At 34.6% G+C, this 23735-nt stretch overlaps 1 protein-coding gene across 1 annotated transcript in view; it reads left to right on the forward strand.

Moving 5' to 3' along the window:
* NIPBL (NIPBL cohesin loading factor) overlaps positions 1-23735 on the forward strand; it is a 100580-nt gene that overhangs the window by 48609 nt on the left and 28236 nt on the right. The window contains 13 exon segments of the mRNA XM_009647317.2: positions 8353-8535; positions 12481-12678; positions 12847-12918; positions 13004-13093; positions 14273-14376; positions 15937-16023; positions 18142-18173; positions 18175-18335; positions 19020-19171; positions 19629-19709; positions 20771-20871; positions 22687-22825; positions 23032-23114. Coding sequence (XP_009645612.1) covers positions 8353-8535; positions 12481-12678; positions 12847-12918; positions 13004-13093; positions 14273-14376; positions 15937-16023; positions 18142-18173; positions 18175-18335; positions 19020-19171; positions 19629-19709; positions 20771-20871; positions 22687-22825; positions 23032-23114 — 1483 coding nt within the window.

Below are 23735 nucleotides of genomic sequence, written 5' to 3' on the forward strand. Positions count from 1 at the left end.
AGTACAATAGGAGACATTTTTCAGCACAGTGCCTTGCCTGGAGCCTGCTTTATTTATTTCTACTTTAGTCTTTGCCCCTAAGGTAAATATCCTGATTCTTGCTTTCATAGTTGTTCTTACGTTTTCTCTGGGTAGTAAAAGTGAACTTTGTGTGTTGCAGATGTAGTCCTTGGCAGCAACAACAAACTTGACCAAACCCACTAGTTTCATTGTACTTTGGTTCATCCGAGATACGATGCTTTGTCTGTTTGCAGATTTAGGAGAGCATTGTTTAATTAGTTCATTTTTGAAAAATTACTTTGGCACATGTAAGTGATAGAAATTTATTACCTAATTTGTCAGAGCAATTTGTTGAAAGTCTGAAACTGCCTTTGGTTCATGGACATGGATGCTTGATCAGGTTGCTCTTACTTCTGGGAATAGCTAAGGCTATTTTGCATAAATAATTTTTGGAACAATGCATTGCAATATGTAAAAATGTGGGCCAGCAATTTGTCTGACGTCAATTATAGTATGCAATGCAGACCTGTTCAAGTGTCTTAAGTATCTAAATGTGGATGTTATTTCTTGGCTTATGTGCATGGATACGTGCTAAAAACTTTTGGTTTGAGTTTTCTTCTAAACAAAGGGTAAATACAAATAGGGGAAAGCCTCACATTTGCTTCTGGTACATTAACTTTTCTGTTGCTCAACATTTTCAGCTGGTTTAGGTGACTGGTTTTGTGTAAGAAAATTTAAACTGTTTACTTGAAATTTGGAATTTATTTTCGCTCCATGGGAACGTTACCAATTAACAGAAAAGGATAAGACCTTTTTTGTTCTTCAAATTACCAAACTGTTGTTTGCATCGAATAAAGGTTCCTTAAATATATGTGCTGGTTAATTATCTTCTGAGCAACTTTACTGTAGTATTTTATATTAAAAGCTAAAACTTCATCCATCTTTTATTGTTGCTTATGTAATTAAGTTATTTTGAAGAAGCAAAATGAGTAGCTTCATGTGACACTTTCAATGATAAAGGCAGAGAATGTTTCTATGACAGAGCGAGGAAAAAGCAGATCTTCTTGATGTGCCTGTAGTCACAGATCAGATGCAAATCATGGCATTTGTTTTGCTTATTCTCTGCAAAGATCTTGATTGTAGTCTATTGCTTATATAGGAGTTTAATGAGAAGAAATATTATGAGTTGTAATTTGATTTTATTTAATAAAGGTCTCTTTTCTTAAGTGGGGCCCCATGGCTTAGTTTTTGAATTAATCAGAATACATGGATGGGAATATGCATCAGTCATAAATTTCAGATTCCAAATATTAATAGTAGCAGAAAATTACATGCTGTGTTTTGCAAATGTACAAAACACCTTAACTTTTTAATACAATAAATTACGTTGGCTTAAATTTCAATGCATATGTTCAAAAGCATTGACAGTGAAATCCAAAAGCAATCCCCTGATGATGATTCACAAAAGTGAGTTTCTTGGTGCAGCACTGCATTTATTTCAATTGCCAGTCTTGCTCCATTTTACTCTAAGTATTGCTAATTTTTTGTGGTGAAGTATCTTGCAAAACTAGACTGCTCTAGCCTCCTTTTTATCGATATTTGTAAAGACCAAAACCCAGTGAATAGCAATAAGGAATAAAAAAACTTGTGGCTATAGTTGCCACAGCAGTCATATAGTTTGAGGAAATCATTGATACCGATGTAAATGGGAGTTCTCTTGGCACCTACAGAGAGTGCATGTTGGGTATATTCCCTGCTCTCTGCCTGGATCTTTCAGGGTGCTCTTTGGAAATCTCCTCCCTCCATCAAAAAATGTTTCTTGGTCCTGAGAGTATTTTGTGCTATTGTAAAATCCTTTTTGAATCTGTGCTCCTTAGCTGTGGGCAATGATGACCCCTACCGTATCACAGAATTATTCCACTGCCGTGTCCAGATTCTTGTCTGACCCACCAACCTGTCTGGGTCCCATTTTTCAAGGCCAGAGCTAAGGACTGGAGTATAAGCAGGGAGTCTGAACCTCTTCTTTTGTTTAGCCCAAGGCTGGGAGCCGTTCTTTTGTAGCAGTATTGGGGCAGATGAAGTTATTTTGAAAGATGTTCTATGGAGTGATATAGGACTTACTTCTTCCTAACACTACTTCTCTCCCTCCTGCCAAATTTGTTGCAGCAGAGTATCATGTGGGCACAGTCCCTTGAGTGGTGGTGAGGGCATCTCAGTCTCCCACCCTCTTTCTGGGGTGTGTGTGTGTGAGCTGAGCTCAGGAGTTACCCCTTCATGGATGCTGCCAAAAGGTGAGAGTAAGGGGTGCCATAGAGGTTTATATCCTGTTTATAGGAAATAGTTGTATATCCTCCTGTAAACTTTAAGGCAGAGAATGGGAGATGAAAGAGGAAAGCTGCTGGAGTAAATGCAGTACTTCTCAGATTATTTTGTCCAGTATTCATTTGATGGTGTGTTTTTCAGCTGGTCATATGGTATTGAGATAAAAGTGGAACTTCTGTCTTCTGAGCAGATGTGCCTTCCTTCATAACCTCAAATTCCTCTTTGAGAAAAGGATTGCAATTTCACTGTGTTTCCCTGTCTGTTCTTGACACTATCCAGGGCACAGAATTATCTGGATGAGTGTGAAGCCGGTGGTTAAGTGATTTTAGTCACCAAGGACTCAGTGCGCCATATAAAGAACATGCTGGAGCATTTTAATGGCGAGCCTTGGGGAAAGGATTTCATTAAAATTGCACACTGAGAGAGAGAGTCAGAAATTTTCAGCTTTAACCAGTAAGCTATTCATCAATCACAGGTAGTCATGTTGCCCCATGTAGTGCCTGGGTGCTATACTGTAACAGTACTTAACTATTTTAAAACAGTGTTTATTTTCCAAACACCTGTGTAAAGTAGGGAAGTACTTTTATCCCCTCTTTCTTTTTTTTTAATTCTTTATCTAAAGTAGAACCTTATCTGCATGAGTGGTTGTAGTAGAATTAAGCTGTGAGTCTGTAGTCTTACAGTTACAATGACATCGTTATCCAACAAGAAGGTGGCACTCTTTCTGAGGAGTAGAAGTGTATTTTATTTGATATAGCGCAGAGTTTGAGAGTTGTTTGAGCTAATCCAGAAAGAAATTGCTTTCCTTCCTGCGTATATGTCTGACATACCAGTTTTATCAGTGTAGTTATAGCAGTGACCCAAAATTACTTGAGAAAGTTAGACAATAAGCTGGTGATAAGTAAGGGAAGAACACCCTCTATCAGATGCTCAGAGGGGACATGTGGAATAAAAGCACTTAGCCTCTGTGGAATAAAAGCAAGAAGGGATATACTAGTCATCAGCAGAATAAGAAGGGTACAGTAGCAGGTAATGTCTTCTGTGGTAAAAAGGAGCAAGAGGAGGGCAAAATTGAGCTGCAGTCTTGTAAGTTTTATTTTTAATGCCAAAATGAAGCTGTGTGGAATTCATTAGTGTAGAAGTTTGAGAATGCAGGGAGTAGTTAAACTTAAATTTCTAAATGCTTAATAATGCAAAGTTAAGATTCATATCCTCACCCCAAACAAGTGGCACTGTTCCCTCTTAGACCCTTGTGTATTATTTTATATAATGCCTTCATAGTTGGAAAAAGTTGCATTTTAAAATACAAGATACATAGTGAGATTACAAATACGAAATTGCATTAACTGTAGTTTTGCTTATTACAAACTATCAGTGCACAGAAATGGAAAAGGTAATATTCATGGGAGGCTAATTTCTGCAAAAGAGTTCATTAACATAAGCCTCGGGTTTGAAGGGAAACTTCAGGGGCAGTTTTTCTTCAAGCACTTGTTCATTTGCCTCAATAGATGTATGTGCAAACAGGCTGTTCTGATGTCACAGGCATTTTAAAAGTAACCAGATAAGCAAACTGATGTGGATTGTTTCCACTGTATTAACTGTCTCTTAGGGAAGTAGCAATTCAGAGTTTACATCTCTAAATGTATTTGAATATTGATGGATTGTTAGTTCATAGGAAATTGCAACAAAAGGCAAACTATACATCTGTTTTCTATAGTTTGGAAAACAAATTTAAATAATTACTGAGAAGATAACAGAGTTTATTAGTGTTGCTTTTGATTTTATGGCAGGAATGGCCTCTCTGATCCTGGAAACCTGGCCTAAGCATCAGCAAACAACATCCCCTTTTCCATAGCTGCTTGTTTGAACTTGTTATATCAAGCGAGGTGAAACTAATATGAATACACTGATTGTTGTGTCAAAAAATAATTGTGCTGTCCATATTGAATGGATCCAGTAAAAGTCAATAATGATGTTGCTGGTTTTTTTAATATTCAGCCTCTCTTGAAGGCATTCATCTGCCTGGATCAGGGAAATCTATTTGAATTGCAAATTCAAGGCAAAGTGATTGTGGATCCTTCTAAAAATCAGATAGTGTAAATATTAGCTAAAGTTAAAGGCTGTTCTACAAACTTGAAACTACCCATCAAGTTATAAACAAAAAGCGATGCTGAACTTTGAATCAGATCTGTGCCTTTCATTTTTTTTTTTAAGTCATAGGTGAAGAAGGGAAATATTGCATCCACTAGATATTTGTAGAAATCTTTCAACTCTACACACCAAAACCCTTTGAAAAGCTTCCCAGATTAAAATAGAATATGGGAAGAGGCTTACAGACTAATTTTTAGCTAAGATTCTCTTGCTGATCTTTAACTGTATTATATTTTGTCAAGAGTTGCTTGGTGAGAAAACAAGTATCTTGATGGTCAGTGGATATTGAGTAACAGCTGACGATCTTAAATATCTTCTCTAAGTAACCTTTTGATAATGGCAATCAAACAAAAACAAGAACTTGTTCTTCCTCCAGCAAGCAACTAGTATGTAAGTCATGGACAGCATTGCATACATTTGGAGAAGTACTGAAGAATAAGTGGTTTCATGTATGCAGTTCTTCAAAATTAATTGTTCTTACAGCTATTCTGTGACGTGCCCTGCAGTTTCATCAATATGGAGTTTGTTAGCGTGCTGTTCTTTACAGTGAGATAAAGATTTTGTTATGATGGTACTTTTCTTGTGGATTTTTTTGTTTAATATTTGCAGCAGCTTTGAGAATATGTGATGTCTGAAGAACACTGTTGCCTGTAGCCCATTTCAGACATATTGTGCATACCAATGACACACATGGCAAAATATTGAGTTATTCCATTGATGAGGACAGTTCTTCAAAAACCTAGTGTATTGGGTCATTCTTATTAACTCGTAACTTTTTATTAAAATTACGTTCTCCTTAGCTATTTAAAAAGCCATGCAAACTAGAGGTCAATGTAACTGAAGTGGAAACATGAAAGTAGGTACCAGGTCTTAGCAAACTTACCAAAGAAATTGAAAAACTGAAGGTGATCATACAAGTTTTTGTAGGTACTTTCAAAGGGTGTTGTGTTGTATATTCTTTTTTTAATTGTTTTTGAAAAGTATCCCGTAAACAGAAAAGAAAAGGATGTTTGTTGCCACATGACTGGATTCTTACAGTGAACTGGATTCTTTTAAGTATTTCTTTACTACCCTGAAGAAATAAATAAACAGTAACTTCATTATAAAATAGAGGTATAAAAAAAAGGAGTTTAGTAAGATGTTTCTGGTCAAGGTTGGGTTGGCCTGACTCAACACAACATAAGTAATAGAGTAAATTAAATATTAACTCTTTACTGGAGTCCCACAGTATATAATATCCCTGGATTTCTTCAGAAAGGGTGGGGAGTCCTTTTCCATGTATGTCTTAATTGTGCAGCTATGCTTAACTCCTTTGTACTGCATGAACAAAACTCTTAGATTGGTTATTTACAGTCTTCAGCAGCAAAGGAAACTGGGCATGCGGCAGACTTGCTCCAGGGAATATTGTGACAGGAACAAAAACTTTAAAGCTAGCTTATAGAGAACTTTACAATAATTCCATTTGTTCTCTTTTCTGCTGTTCCCTACTTGAACTAGGAAAGCTTTACATATTCCATAATAAAAGAAAAAAGGGTAAGCTTATACTGTCATCTGAAATATGTGTAACAGGGTGCAATTCAAGCACTAGTTGAATTTAGCACTGGAGAACATAGAAAACTTGGAACTTTTGAGAAGGAAATAGTTATTTTCCAAATATTTGAAGTAGTTGCATTTTTATTTTTTCATTGATGTCTAATTAATACTGTGGTAATTGATTTATTTTTAAAGATTGAGTAGTGTTCTACCCTGGCAACAAAATCAATAAGGAAAGCAAGAATAAATATTCCTAGGAGGTAGGAGAGCAGTAGCCTGTGATTTTTGTTTGTTGGTTGGGGATTAAATGCAACTTTTGTTCCTTTACTTGCAGCTGGCTTTTGCAGTGTCTTTGGCCAGATTTACTGTAGGCTTTATGCTATGTGCGTAGTCCTGCTGATTTCAATGAAATCACCAACAGTGCATAAAATTGAGAATACTTGTTAAAGAATCAGGTTCTGAAGCCCTCTAGTGATTTCACCTGTGAAAATTGTCTTAAAACTTGTATATGTGAATTTTCCTGTAGTCAGGGGCTGCATGTATGCTAAGTCTCTTCAGGTGCCATATAGGCATTCAAAAAGCCATGAAGTATTGGTGTGGGGCCACCACTGCTCAGGTGCCCAGCTATGCAGCATCCAGATCAGATCTGGCAGTCATCCAGTCAGCTGGTGATACACACAGAGGAACTGATCTGTCTGTGCTGGCATGCTTCTGCCTGTCTTCAATCAAGCTCCCAGCCTGCAAAGGATAATCATGCCACAGCAACATGGTCAACCACACTGTGAAATGTTTTCTAGCATTTTTGAAAGCAATATTGAGAGTTTAGGTAACTTTGGCAGGTGGTGATTATCTAAGGGTGGCAACTTAACACAAATAAATTATAGTGACCACAGCATGGGGGAAGCAGGAACAATTTTTGCTATCAGTTTTACTTTATAGATATTTCCCTACCTCAGTTCAAAAAACGTCAATAGTTTAAGTTAAATCTTTTTTAAAAATGCACTTGCATGACATGACTTGCTGAACATAGTTGAGAATTATAGAAAAATATTTTTCTGCTCATTAATTCCATTGCTTTTAGAAAACCTGATATAATAAAAAATGTTATGGCTGTAGATATATGCCAAATCAGTAATATATGAGACTTTTTAAAAATTTTGTTGCTGGAAATTATTTTCTCATGTTAAGGCACTTCTAATTCCAGTTAAAGATGTTTAAAGAGGAAAAGAAGAAAAGACTAATTTGGATTAGAAGATAGGATATTAGTGTAAGAATGGAAACATTTTTAAAAGTTATGTTAGTGATATAGTGAATGCAATTAAAAAGTGAATTATCATCCAGAAGATGATTTTTTGGAGGTTTCTGTGTGTGTATGTATAGCACTTGGCAGGTGATTTCCTCTCTAAATAATATAGTATTCCTTGGGAAGGAGAGAGAGGCGCTTATGACAAAGATGTTTGTTCTGTTGTTGGAAAAAGCTTAACAGTTTAGTCTGATAATCTTCAAATCTGTGCAATAGGTTCTTTGATAAATAAAGAAAAGACATCAAATAAACAAAACCCCAGGAAACATTTTTGAATTAATTTGGTTTCCTTGTGTCAGTTGTAAAAACTTTGACTGCAAACCTCCTTCATTCTGACTGCATATGCGTCTCATTGTAGTTTCAAAATGTGATCAGAATGGTGTATTTACCTCTATGGAAAAGAAACCTGATGTCCTCCAGCTAGCCGTTTTTCTATATTAAATAAAAATCTTTCAACTTTGCTTTGTAACAAAGTCAAGCAAAAATTTGAGTTGCGTTTTAAAACTACTAGTAGAAGGTAAGAAAAAATCTAAGGCAGAGGCTGGGATGTCAATGATTTGGCCTGTATTTAGGGATAAGACCCCAGAGGTTCTGCTACAGATTGTCCCTGCTTACTGGAAAAGGGAAGATTACTGTCTTGTGTACACCAAATAATATGAATGAGAATAAACAGAACTGTTAATGAGGCACAAAGAATCCTTAATTTACCTACGCTGTTAGAAAACCTGTTAAATTCAGAGGATGAACTGAAACAAGACTATCTTTTTACAAAGGAAATTCACCTATTGGAATTTGGTTATATATATATGCCTGACAAAATATTTTATTGAAGGAGATGTGTATGCAGTTTATTATGTTAATTTCTAATTGTAGTGTGAACAATAAATGCAACTTTAAAAAGGGCTGTCAAATATATCCAGGTATATCTAGCTGTGGTGGTATTAGTGGATATACTGTAAGCAGTTCCTGAGAAAGGGCTGTAGTAGTGGGCCCTTATTTTTATCTTCAGGTTCACATTTGCCTTTCTTACTCTCCATTAATAGGTAGCATAGATCAGTCAGTGTTAAAGGAGTTGCCTCCTGAGCTCCTGGCAGAAATTGAATCTACCATGCCACTTTGTGAACGTGTGAAAATGAACAAGCGCAAACGTAGCACAGTTAATGAGAAACCAAAATATGCTGAAATCAGTTCCGACGAAGACAATGACAGTGAAGAAGCTTTTGAATGTAAGTAGCACATCATTCTGTTCCTACTGCTAAAGAAAGCTAATATTTTGCTTTTACAAAAACTTACACTTTTTTAAAGTTGGCTACCCTAAAACATATGAAAACGAGTTTGCTGTCTGGTCCTGACCACTACTGGGCCAACAACCTTTTTTTTCTTTTAAATGAAAAATTACTTGATTTCAATTTGTCACTCAAGATGAAAAGCAGCCCATTGTTAAATTTCTTTTCCTAATTGTCTTATGGGAAGCCGCTGCCTACATATTTTTTCAATTCTACTATGAAACATTTTTAGCCAATCAGATTAAGGAAAACAGCCTCTAAAGCAGCATAGAAAACTTGCATACAAAGGTATGCAAAGAAAAAATTCAGTAAATAAATTTTAAATTATTATTAGTTTTGTTGATAAGAAAAGTGAAGGATCCCTTCTTGAAATTTTCCAACATGATAAATTGAGAATCTTACTGCCCAGAAGTTTCTTAAAATATTTCTTCTCCTATTATTTCTCTGGTATATTGCTTGGAAAACTGGTTTCGCTTTTGATGGGTTCTCAAAATACCATTTGCTGATGATGCAATTCTTGAATTAACTGTTTTCAAAGGAAAAGAGGAAGCTTGTAGTTAGAATTTTGCTGTGCAATCGGATCAAGTTCCTAAGTGTCAAAAAACTGTTACATGCCTCTAAGTTAGGAAGGGATTTCCTACTTGCTAATAAGAGTATGGTTAGTTTGCGTCTACAGTAGTTCAGTTAGCCAACACTGAAAAGAAACTCTATTTAAAACAGAGTGAATCGGTTCAGTGAGTTAACATCTTAGCTGTGTTACTCATGCAAGGCTACAGAAGTGCCTATTGCTGCTAACCTGAGAAGGCATCTTGCTTACAATGTTTTTTTTTCTCAAGTTTAGACTCTTTCCGACTTTGCTTATAAAAACATCTTACTGAACTTTTGTAAAACACAATGTATTGCTTTTTAGTCTTAGGTCCAAAAGAGAAAGATTTGTTTGTTCTGCTTTTTAATATGTTTCAAGTTATTGTCCAACAGATACACAGTGCTTATGCACACATACACATAAAAATTGTAATAGGGATACTGCCAATCTTTATCAAAGAAGCAGAAAAGAATGTCCTTTTGTTTCTTTTCCCTTTTAATTATAACTGAATAATGCTCCTTTGAGTGTGAGATCTTAAGGTTATTTGGTATCAGTTGTTCATAGCAAAGGATTAATGATGATTTGCTTCATTCAGGGTTCTATATTTTCTGTTTACTGTATCATATCACCTGTTTATGATGATAATATTCTGGGACACTGAATTAAAAAAATGAATAAGTAAAGCAAAATTATTTAACTTGGTTGGGAATGGAGAGAATTGTCAAGAATTTCAGATACTTTAATCTACCTGTTAGCCACAATGGCTGCTTAAATTCTTAAATACGAAGTAAAGCAAAGTAAGGAAAACTTCCACGGTAATTATACGCTTTAAGGGATTCTAGGTTAATTATATCCACTAAAGAGATCTGGCCATCATTCTAAACAATTCAGTGAGGACATCTGGTTTAAAAATAAATTCTAATATTGCTCAAAGGATACTGTAAAACTGAATTGAATTAAAATGAGACAAAATGATCAAGAGAATGAAAGATTTGTGAAAAGAAAGACTTGTGACAAGTACAGTGAATAGATTTGTATTGTTAGATAATACGTATTTCCGAATTCTTTTGGTTGTCTAAAATTGAACTTTAAAAAATATGAAACAGTGATCGTTAAAGAAATTTCTTTGAGTATCTCATGAAGAAGGGACATTGCATTAATTTAAATGATGAGAAATTAAAAATTGATTAAATCATTCTCATACAATAAGTGCTAAATATGTTGTTGCATAAATGTTAGGCAGAATTCAGAAGGAAACTGGGTATTTCTATCCCAAATAGTCTTTCTTTATGTATAAAATCAATAATAACTCTTGAAATGTTATTAATACTTAAATTTTTAGTCAATTTTTTCTACTTCAAAATAAATTTTATAGAGCAGTGATTGTGAATAGCTGTTCCCGTGTTCATCTTAAGCGCCTTGCAGAGCCAGCACATTTGTAACACATTCTGTTTTGTCATGCAGCATTGATAAACTGGTCAATTTAAAATTCCGCTGGAAAACAATACTTTAAGTTACTTTTCTCATGGAGATGTAGCTGGGGTCAGAATTCGTCCTACAGAACTTAAATTAGTACTGATGACTTATGCTGTGGAGACCAATGTCATCTGCCTCCATAAAATACTCTCTCATAGGGGGACAAGAATAATTTGAGATGTATAAAGTCTTTTCCCATAAAACTCTTACTTTCTTCTCCAATATGCTCACTCCAGGTATCCAAGATGGCCCTCCATCTCTTCATGATCCATTTCTTCAGTCACAGCTAACTCTCAACCATTTTAGATAGCATTAGTGGCTCAGGAATCACGAACATGACTGTACTGCCACCAGAAGCAAGTCTGTTCCAGAAGCAGTACAGCTCAAAGCCTGAACTGAGTTATTACCTTAAAGAGTTGGCCCACCTCTGTGCAGAAGTTTTGTACTACATTTTCAGAAGTGGGAGCCCTCTAGGGTGCAGTGCAGAGCATTAGTATCACATCAGGTTTAACATTTTAATTCTGAGCCTGGGCTGACTATTTACTTCATCCTGGTACATATACCAGGTGATGGCTATATCCTGGTATGTTACCTATGCTTCTCAATAAACTGGGATTGTGGGAAGAACTTGTCAGTTCATTCCAGTTCTGTATAAATGCCTGGAGCCATTTTGCTCAGAAACAACCCTATATACAGTCATACTTTTCTAAACTTCAGGAGACTTTGGTAGAGACACACAGGTGTCAGGACTGTTATGTGCAGGTTCACAAGCTTAAACTCTGCTAGTCTAGAATGTGATGTTTTGGGGCTGTTTTGATCTTCACAGCAGTCTGTGTAAGACATCTCTCTGCTAGCCTAGTTACCCTGTTACGTTAAATAATGGAGAGTTGGCTGATTTGTTGAATAAAGCTACCTCCTCCTCCATATCCTTTTTCTGTTACATCTTAGCACCCTGTCCCCTTCAAGGCTCACAAGACTTTCTTTGAAAATAACAGACAGCTCTCCATTCTTCTCCCCCAGTTATTTCCACCAAATCTCTTGTTTCTGTATAGAACATTTATCTCAGTTTCTTCAACATTCATGTCTGCTGGGCTTTTTAGTCCTGACTGAAAACTGGTTATAATAACCACGTGTGGTACTGACTTGCTGTCTGGTCCAGAATTGTGACTCCAGCTTTCTCCTTTACACTGAATTTCCTGCAATGTGTATCAAGACAAAACCTTATTTGTCTTGGCAAAACAGAATATCTTTAAGCAACTAGATTGCCAAGTCTCATTGGAACATCTTGTGTTAGATAGGAAAGCAATCACTGAATTGGAATATGGATGCCCAGTAATAGTCACAATTTAGATAACTAAAGAAATTATCTCATGTTTTCATATGCATATGAAAGGGTGAAATTTATTTTGATCTGTTTAACTTTCTTTACTTTGCTTAAAAGGACAAATGCTCTGTGAATTTATATTTTTAAATGTTTGCTGGTATGTTTGCCAGTTTCAGTCATAGTTTTCATGTAATTCAAAAGAAATCATTAGAATAATGCCATAACATAATTCTATACAATGGTTTTAGAGTGTTCACTTGGTTTACAGAACAGCTATACAACAGTGTTGAACATACAAATCACAGAATCGTAGAATCATTTAGGTTGGAAAAGACCTTTAAGATTGTAATGTCCAATCATAAACCTAACACTGCCAAGTCCACCAATAAACTCCTTAAGTGCCACATCTACACATCTTTAATATGTTTAAAAATGTTTAATTTTGAGCTACTAGAAGTAGAATTTTTGTACTCATAATGGAAATGCATTTCATTTCTAGCTTCACGTAAAAGACACAAAAAGGATAGAGATGAAGCTTGGGAGTATGAAGAACATGACAGAAGAAGTTCTGTTGACCATAGGAGAAGTGGTCATTATCATGAGGGAAGGAGGACTTCCAGTAGTGGCCGTTACCGTAATCGCAGTCCTGATGACTCTGATATGGATGATTATTCTCCTCCCCCTAGCCTCAGTGAGGGTAACTGATAATTTTAAAAATTCAATTTTATTCCATAATACTATTGCATTTTTAATAGATATGTTAGAAATTTTAAAATAAACATCTTTATGTGCAGTATTGAATATGTGTAATCCATTATTTCATTTTTGAGAAAGTATTTGTTTCACTCTTTATTCTCTTAATTAGTGGCTAGAAAAATGAAGAAAAAAGAAAAACAAAAGAAGAGGAAAGCTTATGAACCTAAACTAACGCCAGAAGGTAATTTTAGAATATTTATTTTCTACAGTTTGTATTTTCTGTTTTATATATAAAATAATCATTTATAAATTTCATTTTTCACCAGAAATGATGGATTCTTCGACTTTCAAAAGGTTTACTGCTTCAATAGAGAATATTTTGGAAAATTTGGAAGACATGGATTTTACAGCTTTTGGTAATATGTCAGAATTTTTCAAAATGCTTCTCCAGTTAGAAACACAAGAAACACCAAAAACTTTGTATCTCAGTGTTTTCGAACTTCCTTCTTGGTGATTTAATTCCCTGTGATATGTGCTAGGGCATACTGCATTTATATGGCTTCCACCTTCAGTGGTGGCCTTTACCTTTCCAGTTTCACTTGCTGCTGCAGGAAGTTCCTCCTTCCTCCAGAATCCAAAAGGGGCATAAATAATAATAGTAGTCCTTGGAGTGGAAAGGATACATCTCTGGGATGTCATTAGGGTGTTAACTTCTGTCAAACATATCTTTGTAAACAGCACTAAAGATAGTTCCCTTGCTTTTAATGTCTGAGGCACATAATTTTGCATCTGTTGTGGCCTTTGACCCAGCAAATGATTATTCAATTCAAGAATCAGAGTCCTTATGCATTTATGGATGAGGCACTGAATCACTGTATGCTCCTTATCCATTTCAGTGGAAAACCAGCCAGCGTAGCATATAGCTGTCTGAAGAAGTAGTTCAGGCTGACCAAGGTGACTTCCTATTGAAATGGATTATAGAGTATTTGCTGATTTTTTTCCTACCATCTTCATTACAGGATTAGAACAAGGGGAGGAGCATACTAAATTACTACAGTTTTTAAAGCAATAGTGTATACAACCTTGAAGTGAAGGCATGGTTCTTTCTGTGTCTGGTAACATCATGGGGTTTTTGTATTGGTAAAGTTAAGACACAATGTATCCCAAAGTACTTAATTTCATATCTGTTTTTCATCTGTTGCCCAGATTTGAACTTAAGAATTAGGACTATAGACATTTAAGATTTTTTTTTTTTTTACTGAAGTGAGGGTGATGGCACAAGAACTGCAATAAATGGGGTTTGCTATATTAAAATTTTTTTGGCTATGACTTTCAGAAATGGTTGCCTCATGTTAGGCTGTTAAATGGTATTTCAGAACAAGTCTTATTTAATATTTAATATTTAATAAGTAGTCATTGTTTTAACACAACCAAAACTTGTCATCATCAGTCTTCATTAGATGGAACTTTTAGATGCTAGCTATTTTGAAAATCAGTTCTTTTTCTTCAGTTGGCTTTTTCATATTTGCTGTAAAATACTGATTTTCTTGAAGTCTAACTAGAAATATGATTGTTAATTTTTTTTTTTTTTAAAGGCGATGATGATGAGATTCCACAGGAATTGCTACTGGGAAAACATCAGCTTAGTGAGTTGGGTAGTGAATCTGCAAAAATCAAGGCAATGGGCATTATGGACAAGGTACATCTTCATAGTCCTTAACTCTTTCTGAACATACAATTTTGATAAACATACAAAAACTTACCTCCCCTACAGTAACATTCCACTCTCTTCAGGTGTGCATGTGATGGATACTGTGAACAGTTGTGCTTCTTCTGACTTAGCCGAAGTGCTTAAAAAGTTATCACATCTTAATTGTTACTGTCTCTGAAGCAGAGACATTTTTGTTGACTGGTCCTTCTCTGTGTCAGTGCTGACTATATGCCAATATGTAATACCCATGCCTGAGCAGTAAAATCTACTTTTACAAAAGCACATCAACCTATAGGCTTTGCTCCTTACAGCTGGTGTTGAGCAACCACAGTAAATCAGAACCTGCTAGCAAAGTAAAAAAATCCACCCCTTTCTGAAATATGCTATCAGTACAATGTAAATGTATGATGTCCAGCCAGCATCACACTTAATTGCCCGCTTCCTCTGTCTCTCCAAAAAGGCCTTTCAAACGTAGAAGATTTAACACCCCAGGTGTTAATCAGATTCATTTTCTGTAGTCTGCACATTGTAATTTTTTTGCCATACTCTTCCCGACTTAATTTCAAGGAGACTTTTTGTTGGTGCAAACTCTTGGTATCACATCTCTAGAAACAATGTTCTTGCTTTCCTTATCTTCCTGGAACTCTTGGCTTTGGGCAGTCTTACGTTAAACTCTTATTCTGCCTGCTCATGAACACTTACTATGTTTATGAAGTGTCTGTGAAACCACTTATTATAATAAGTCACTCCAAGGGGTTTTCTTTAATCGAAAACTTGGACTTTTCTTCAGTCTCCCTACCTTCCACTGTAGCATGTTGTCAGCCTGAGTGTTTCTCTTTCCTGACTGTTCTCACCCTTAAGCTCTGTTCCCTTTTTTTTACATACATACACGTATACATAAAATCAGAATTTTGTTGCTTTTAAAGGTGAGTGCCAATAGTATCTGGGTGAGCAAAACTGTCTTTTCTCAAGTTTAGCATATTCTACAAATTATTTAATCATAATTTTATAGAAGATAAGCAAGCTTGAGTTATTTTTCAACATGCTAGTTCTTTGAAGTTAACGCTAATATTAAGAATACATTTTTGTTTTATTAGCATTCAAGTATCAGGGAATTTTATTTCTGCCTTTTCATGGAATTTGGATTTTCTCCTAATAAAGCTCTATATGGTCAGTTAGAATTTGTGATTGATACCTGGATTTGGTAAACGTCTGTTTAAAGTTCTGTTAGAGTGTATAACTATATGACGTTATTAATGACAGATACGCAATTTTAAATTGGTTTATGTGGATTTTGCTGTTTGAAAATGCAGTTTGATTGCAATCTCAGAATATGTTTCACCTGGTTTAGTTATATTATCAGCATTCTCAATAGTGCTGTGTGAGAAACTACAGAAGTCAAGATCTGATCCTTTTCTCACATTGCTTACAATTTAAGTTTTCAGGTTATGTAACAAGTTCTGTCCTTCATCGATGGATATTTGTTTCAGTAATTTGGAAGCCTTTATGTTCCTTCAGTTGTTTGATGTGTTTCTTTTCTTGTTTTAGCTCTCAACAGATAAAACAGTGAAAGTTCTGAATATTTTGGAGAAGAATATTCAAGATGGATCAAAACTTTCTACATTACTTAACCACGTGAGTTTCGAATTATATAATTTCACAGCATTGTGTAGAATAGAGTTTCTTCACTTGAGTCCTATTTAGTGATAGTTTCAAATATTGTGTATGAGTGTGAAAGGAATTTCTGATATCATATGAGATTGAGATTGCCAAATTTTAATATTTGAAGTAAAATTGAATTGATTGTATTTTTTCGGTACTAAACATGTTTTAGCATAGTACTGATAATTACCAGGTGTATCGGGAGCAACTGAGTTTTCTTTTGTTTCAGTATTAATTATTATAGTTTTATCCTGAAATATTCATGGTAACTGGTGTAATTTGCACCATTAGACATTTCTTTGCTAGTTTGCTGTGTCCATAAAACATCCCTTACACAATGAACCAAGTACTACAGGTTTAAGGTTTTAGGGCTTTTTTTCTTCAAACTAAAGCCTAAAACTACATGGGGATTTGGAGTTTTTGTGAGGTTTATACATGATATTTGACTCATACATTTCTTTATTTCTACACTTCCTACTCAAAAACAGTATTCTAGCAAGAACAGAGTTCTTGAGTTTTATGGGGGGAAAAAAAATAACCTTGATCTGCAGAATTGGAGAGTAATTATTTGGAAGAATTTTAACTTGCAAATGAAAACTAGAGACACATCATCAGTGTCTAAATACTTTCATCTATATAGTTTGTAGGGTTTTCAAAGTTTTGATACCTGGTTCAGAATGTCTTCAGCAGTATGAAAAATAAGTGAAAAGAAGGTGCTGGTTTACCTGCTCTGCCTCACTGTGATTAAGTCTTTATGCTAATGATTTTAAAGTGATATTTTTCTTTTAGCTTTTTGTAGTAAAGCTTAAGATTATTAAGTACTTAATAAAATTGTCCAATGATTGCAATTCAGAGACAAGGCTTCAATTAAAAAAAGAAGTGATCTTTAGCCAAACAAGTTTTAGTTTTTCTTAAAACCTATGAAACATGATTCAAATCATTATGGCAAAGAAAGCCTCTGGTAAGGAGTAAGCTTACTTCTTTTATAGTGCAGTGAAGACATTCTACTTATATGTCAGGATGTTTTTCAGAAGCAGAGTGCACTTGTATGTTTTTTGTTTCCAAGATTAATGAGCAAAAAAAATTAGAAAATATTTAAAACTACTAGGGTTTTGGGGTTTTTTAAGCCTCATTTGTGTAAGGAACAAAAGACTTAAAGCCATTCTGTGCAACAGATTTACAAGGATGTCCGGATTTGCAGATTTCTGTTTATTTTACAAATACATATATATATCTCATATATATAAAGCCCTGTGGTATTGTTTTAAATTCTCTTACCCCAAAGAGAAAAAGTTGATATGGTTTTACCAAGCCCTTATTTTTACAAGGAAAGCCAACAGTGTTGAACTATGGTGTCATACAGGCAGGAAAGATTCTTTTTCTCTGTAGGCTATATCTGCACCAAAGAAGCAATGAAAAATTCTACTGGGTTTTGCTATAAAAGACGTTATTACAATATTTAAGTAGTGCTGGGTGGTCATAATTGACCTCATGTATGTTTGGTTTTGTAACTTGTGCAAACACAGAAATACAGAGATTCTGTACCTTGTGCTAAATCTAAATGGATGTGTTTTAAATCCGTTGATAACAAATGGGTTGCTCTTTGAAGCAGAGAAAGTCATGTACTTAGGAGTTTCAAGTAACTTGTAACAGTCTTTTTGTGTAAGAATTCCCTCTAGTGGCAAAAATTAGACTGATAGAAGCAGCAACTGGTGTGCATAGGATACTGAAGAAAGCCCTAGATGTATGAGTTTAGATTTTGCTTAAGGTACATCAGTCTTAAGTAGAGTATGTGTCAGTCTTCCTTCATAGTGCTTCCCAATGATACCCAGGAAGCTTCTTTGTGTTCTAACAGAAGAATACAGTGAGACTTTGAAGACTTGTAACTTAGGGAGACATATTACAAGCACGTTGCTAGTAAAGCAAACATTAGTTGATTTCCAAAACAAACTATTTTTTTATCAAAAAGGAAATACAACATTTTATATGCACATGTATGTAAGTATATTAAGGTAATGTTATTGTCTTAATTGGTAAAGATAAAAATTTGACTTCTTGTTCACACTGTCCTGCTTTTCTTATCTGTTACAGAACAATGACACTGAAGATGAGGAAAGATTTTGGAGCTTGTCTTACTGCTATCAATATTATGACATCACCAAATATGCCTAAAGCTGTATATATTGAGGATGTAATAGAAAGAGTTATCCAATACACAAAATTTCATTTGCAGAACACTCTTTATCCTCAGTATGATCCTGTGTATAGAGTGGATCCTCATGGTGGTTAGTATGCTAAGAAATTCTAAAAAATCTTTCCACATTAAAAAAATATCAAAACATAATCTGTTCTGTGGTGATGAAGTGATATGACTTTCTGGAATAAGATTTTATATGCACCTTTTATACTGGTAGTTCTTCCATATCACATATAGCATCCTAAATTAATGCCTTGTGTTATTTTGAGGATGATGAAATGTAGAGTAAAAAAAAATATTAATGAAATGCATCCTCTGAATAACTTAGTCATGTAACATCTTGGTTTACTGCAACAACATCAATGTAACAAAAGTATTTAGACTAAAGTATTTACAAGTTTGTCTAAAGTTCAGCATCTGTGTATAGTTAATATAGGAATACCTCATTTTATAATCTGCGTGTATATAATATATATCAGTAAAAACAATTTAGCGTTTAGCTTTTTGTTGTCACATGTATACCTTTAGATACAATTTCAAGAACCTTTTTCAAAATCTTTGATCCAGAATTTAGAGCAATTATGAAAAATTAATATCGTGAAATTTTTGCTTTCCAGCTGGTGCTACTAAACAGTTTCTCTTCTCTAAGCAATTGCCTTTACAAAGCTGTAGTCATGAAGTAGTTTGGGGGACACTTTTCGAGGAAGATTATCTCTCTAATATTTGGTGTGGAACATTGAAAAAATTAACAAAGGTATTTTTTCTTTTCTAGGTGGCGTCTTAAGTTCAAAAGCAAAACGTGCCAAGTGTTCCACCCACAAGCAGAGAGTTATAGTGATGTTGTATAACAAAGTTTGTGACATTGTCAGCAGCTTGTCAGAGTTGCTAGAGATACAGCTTCTTACTGATACAACTATTCTACAGGTAAGTTTTTTCAGAAAAATGTCTGGCTGAGAATGTAAAGTATGATTGTCTCAGTGACATGAAGTATGAAACAAGTACAAACTTGTGGATTGTTAACATCAGAGTTGTGTAGTAGGTAATCCACAGGAGAAGAGCTTTTAATGTTTAAATCTTCAGTGGCTTTTCTTGTACACTTCAGAAAAGTTTAACCCGATTGTATTCAAATACAGAGTCATAGAATCATTTAGGTTGGAAAAGACCCTTAAGATTGAGTCCAGACGTAAAACTAATGTTGCCAACAACCCCGCTCCTGATAGGACTTATGCTCTATATCCTTTAATAACTTTATTTGCAAATACTATGAAGAAATACGTATTCTTGAACACCTTACCTGCTGAATGAATAACCTACTTGTGAAACTGCATGAATACCACTTTGTTAGTCAAATACACTTACAATAATTTCTTTCCATTGATAGGTGTCATCTATGGGAATAACGCCTTTCTTTGTAGAAAACGTCAGTGAACTACAGTTATGTGCCATCAAATTAGTGACTGCAGTAAGTACTTTTTGATTTGCAGTTTCATGTTCCTGTACTTCTGAGAGTTATTAGGGCATTTACATAGGCTGTATTTTTGCTCTGGTAGGGTGTCAGAGTTTAGAACTATTTTTATTCTTGCATGTTTTTACAGTTTGATGTCATAGTCTAGGAACAATATTAAATCTACCTATGCTGCCCCTATTTGCAGAGTACTGTATAGGAAGAAATATCCTACTTAAGCAAGGAAGTTCTTGATTTTAGTTATGTTGTTTAAACACAACCCCCTTCCTCTTACCTGTCCTTTCTGGTCTCAAGAAATCTTAGCAATGGGGTTTTCCTTATTTCCTATGTTAAAATTTGAATTTATGCAATGGAATAAAGCATATAACTAGTAGGACACTTCTGTGTAATAGAATAAATTATTTTCCTCAGAAGAGGTGGCTGTGTGAAATGATCATGGGGCAGATAGAATATTATTTCAGAAAAACTGCAGTGCAACACAGATGTGCTTGTTCAAGTGGGAGTTTTCAGTCTTTGTAAGGATGATATACTTCAGTATTCTGCCTAAATAAAAGGAGAGGCAAACTCTACAATCCTGACACTGTAAATTGAAAGAATATGTCATGCCAGGCAAACATTAAAGCTTAGGATATGGAGTAAAACTTGTTTCTCAAATGTGCTCTACAACCGTACATGTGTTCACGCAATTTATGTTACCACAGAGTTTTGCTCTGTACTGGAGTCTGAAAGCTTAGTGTTACACTGTTTGACTTTCCTATGTAGTGTATGCTACCATTGACAGAAGCTTAAAACATAAGATATTTTTAAGAGCTATTACACATTTATGTTGTTTGAAGATTTTTAAAAATCTGTATTTGAAAAAGTTTTTATGTATTTTATAAAGAAATGTTTGCTTTGAAAAAACAAAGTAATACATTAAAAACAAGGTATACATTAATTACAATTTATTTGTCATGTAAAGTGTATGTTTCTGTATATAATTTTTAACAATATATTTAACAAGTGATATTTTATGTAACAGTAAATAATTTTCTAACAATCATGTAACTGTTAAATAGGTGTTCTCCAGGTATGAAAAGCATAGACAGTTAATACTAGAAGAAATTTTCACTTCCCTTGCAAGACTACCAACTAGCAAGAGGAGTTTGAGAAACTTCAGGTAATTTCTGATGTAGATTAATAACTTGTAGACAGTAGCATTTACAGTTCTGTAGATGTAGTAATTTAGGCTTCAGTATTAACTGTTTCTTTAAAAATCTGCGACTCCACAAGCTGCTCTCTGAGAGGTTGATATTTCAAAATGAGAGAATTTCCTGACAAATGTTTTGAAATGATCACTGTTTCTTATGCCATCATATTTGTGCCTGCTTACAAAAATAATTGAAATATCTTACTACTTGTCACACCAAGGATGTAAGTGAGCGTAATGTTAGTGTGCATTCAGTGGTTTTTTTGTTGGAAAATTCTTTGATTCTGTTTGTATAGAGTTACATAACTTCTTAATTGCTAAAGCTTAATAGGAAAATTCTGGCTGAATTTCTTTGAGGACACACTCAGAGCAGTCTTTCCAGGAAGAAGATCAATCTAATATCCTTTTGAATGAGTTTCATTTAGGAACTACTCTGTTCACTATAACTGTCTTTTAAGCACTTCATCTGTATTTCAGTGCATCTTCAGAATAATAGTATAGGTTCAGGTTCAATCTGAGAAAGAATCTGGCCTGAACTGGATTTCAGTTAAAATTGAGGTTGGGACATTTTAAATGATTCTAAAACATCTGTTGTTGGTGTTGATTTTGTTCGTGCTTGCATATGTCTTGCCCCCCAGACACAGACAAATTGTCAATTAAATATTTTGTCCAATCCAGGGTGGATGAATCGCAAAAATCCAGGAAAAGAAATACACTGAAACTTTGAAATTGAATTCAGTTACTAACATTAACACAAGTGCTTGTTCCTAGTATTTCCTATTGTTTTGATTATAGACATCAGTGAGATCTAGCAAATAGGAAGGTGGTAGGAATAGGAGCGTAACTCTTTGAATTGGAACATGTACCAGAAGGAAGTCACTGTCTCAAGGCCACAATGTCTGCATTGTTAATCTGTAGAATCCTAACTCTGGTCACTTAAAGGGCCTTCTCTAACTGTGGCTACAGTCATGAAGAGTATAGCTTACAAAAAAATTTGATATGAAAAGTTCTTCTCTCTAGAAGTAGTCAAAGATTATATTAATAATTACAGTGTTTTGTGCCCAGTTAGTATTTTGATAATCTGGGGAGAATGATGTCAGGGATTATCCCCTTTTTATATAGTTAAGGGTAGCAATAGGCGGTGTTGATGTATGTATGGGTAGTAAACACCATACTATTTCTCAAGTTATGGGAGAAATGTGGAGTGTATTCATACTGGTCTTACCAACTTTAAGACACACTTAAAGACTCCGGCATGCTGAAGTTCACAGTCTGTTATGCTACCTCAATTTACCATAGGCTTAACTGTTGTAGAAGTCGGTCCAGGTCATGGTCACTATTTTCTGTTGTTTAGAAGTCCTGCACATTTCATATATATTAAATAAGATAGAAGTAATAAATTAGGGCAACAGTATGCTGTAATTTTTTTGTGTTGTTTTGGAAATTGATACAGCACTATACATAATAAGCATATTAGTAAGTGTCTTAGTCTGTAGGTGTTTATTAAATATTCCTGTAGATTTTTCAGCTGCTGAACTTCAGATACTCTGATAGCCCATCTATGGGCTGTTTCAGTTCATCCCTTCTGCCTGAGAATAATAGTGGTTTTGTTAGACCAAATCTTACACTCCATAAGAGACAAGCAAATAACTAAATAAATGTCTAGAACACAGATTTCTACCTGCAGTAATATTTTTAGAAAGATGTTATTTAGGACTAAAATTTTTTTGTTGTTTTGTCTTTTTTTTTAGTTTTAGTGTTAATGCTGTCTTTTCTTATTAACAGGTTGAACAGCAGTGACACTGATGGAGAGCCTATGTATATTCAGATGGTAACAGCACTAGTTCTGCAGCTTATTCAGTGTGTGGTGCACTTACCATCAGCAGAAAAAGATTCTAATTCGGAGGAGGAATCAAACAAGAAAGTAAGATATTTTTTAAAAGCTGTAGTTTTTTTTTTGTGCATGAATGACTTTGTGTGTTTGTAGGTATAATATTTTATTATGGTGCTCTTGTAATCAAACACTATAATTTTATGTCTGCTGTAGTTATTTGCATGAGAAGTGCTGATATGGAAATCATATTTCTGTGTATCCTAAAATAATACACAAATATATCTTGTTATTTTTAGGTGGATCAAGATGTGCTTATTACTAACTCATATGAAACAGCCATGAGAACAGCGCAAAACTTCCTTTCTATTTTCCTTAAGAAGTAAGTACTGTTGCATTATTTAGCATATTGATGAAACCAACTCTAAATATAAAGTCTGTCATACCTTAAGACAAACTATTAGCAATGCTAAATACCTACTCATAAAGTTATTTATAACAATATACTTTATAGATCCCTAAGACAGCTACCTGTCTGGACAAAAATTTTTATGGAACAGAAATTCTGCAGTTTTTTATACATTTAAGAACCTGTTTGGTTGTTCATATAGGATCCTTTTATTAGGGGTATGTTACTCATCTGAATCCTGGCAGAGAAGGCTGTGTAAATATTTAAGTGTTAAAACCATATTCATGACAGAGCTATAAAAACTCCTAAAAATTACTTTCATTTAGATAAAGTTAGAAATGTCAGTACAACAGGGGAAAAAAATGATGGTATACCTGAATAACCAAAGGATTTCTAAGAATTAAATCCTGAGGTTTTTATCATGTTGGTTTCTACTCTTATGCCAAATGGCTATTTAATAGCCATCTAGCGATCTCTCTGCATACTAGTATCATTAAAGTTAGGGATGCCACATATAACGGAAACACTATCAGGTATGTTATCTTTTGATTTTTTTACATTCTGATTTTAACCTTTGTGGAGCATAATACTGAA

This window comes from Egretta garzetta, unplaced genomic scaffold (genome assembly GCF_000687185.1).
Source record: "Egretta garzetta isolate BGI_Z169 unplaced genomic scaffold, ASM68718v1 scaffold59, whole genome shotgun sequence".
NCBI lineage: Eukaryota > Metazoa > Chordata > Aves > Pelecaniformes > Ardeidae > Egretta > Egretta garzetta.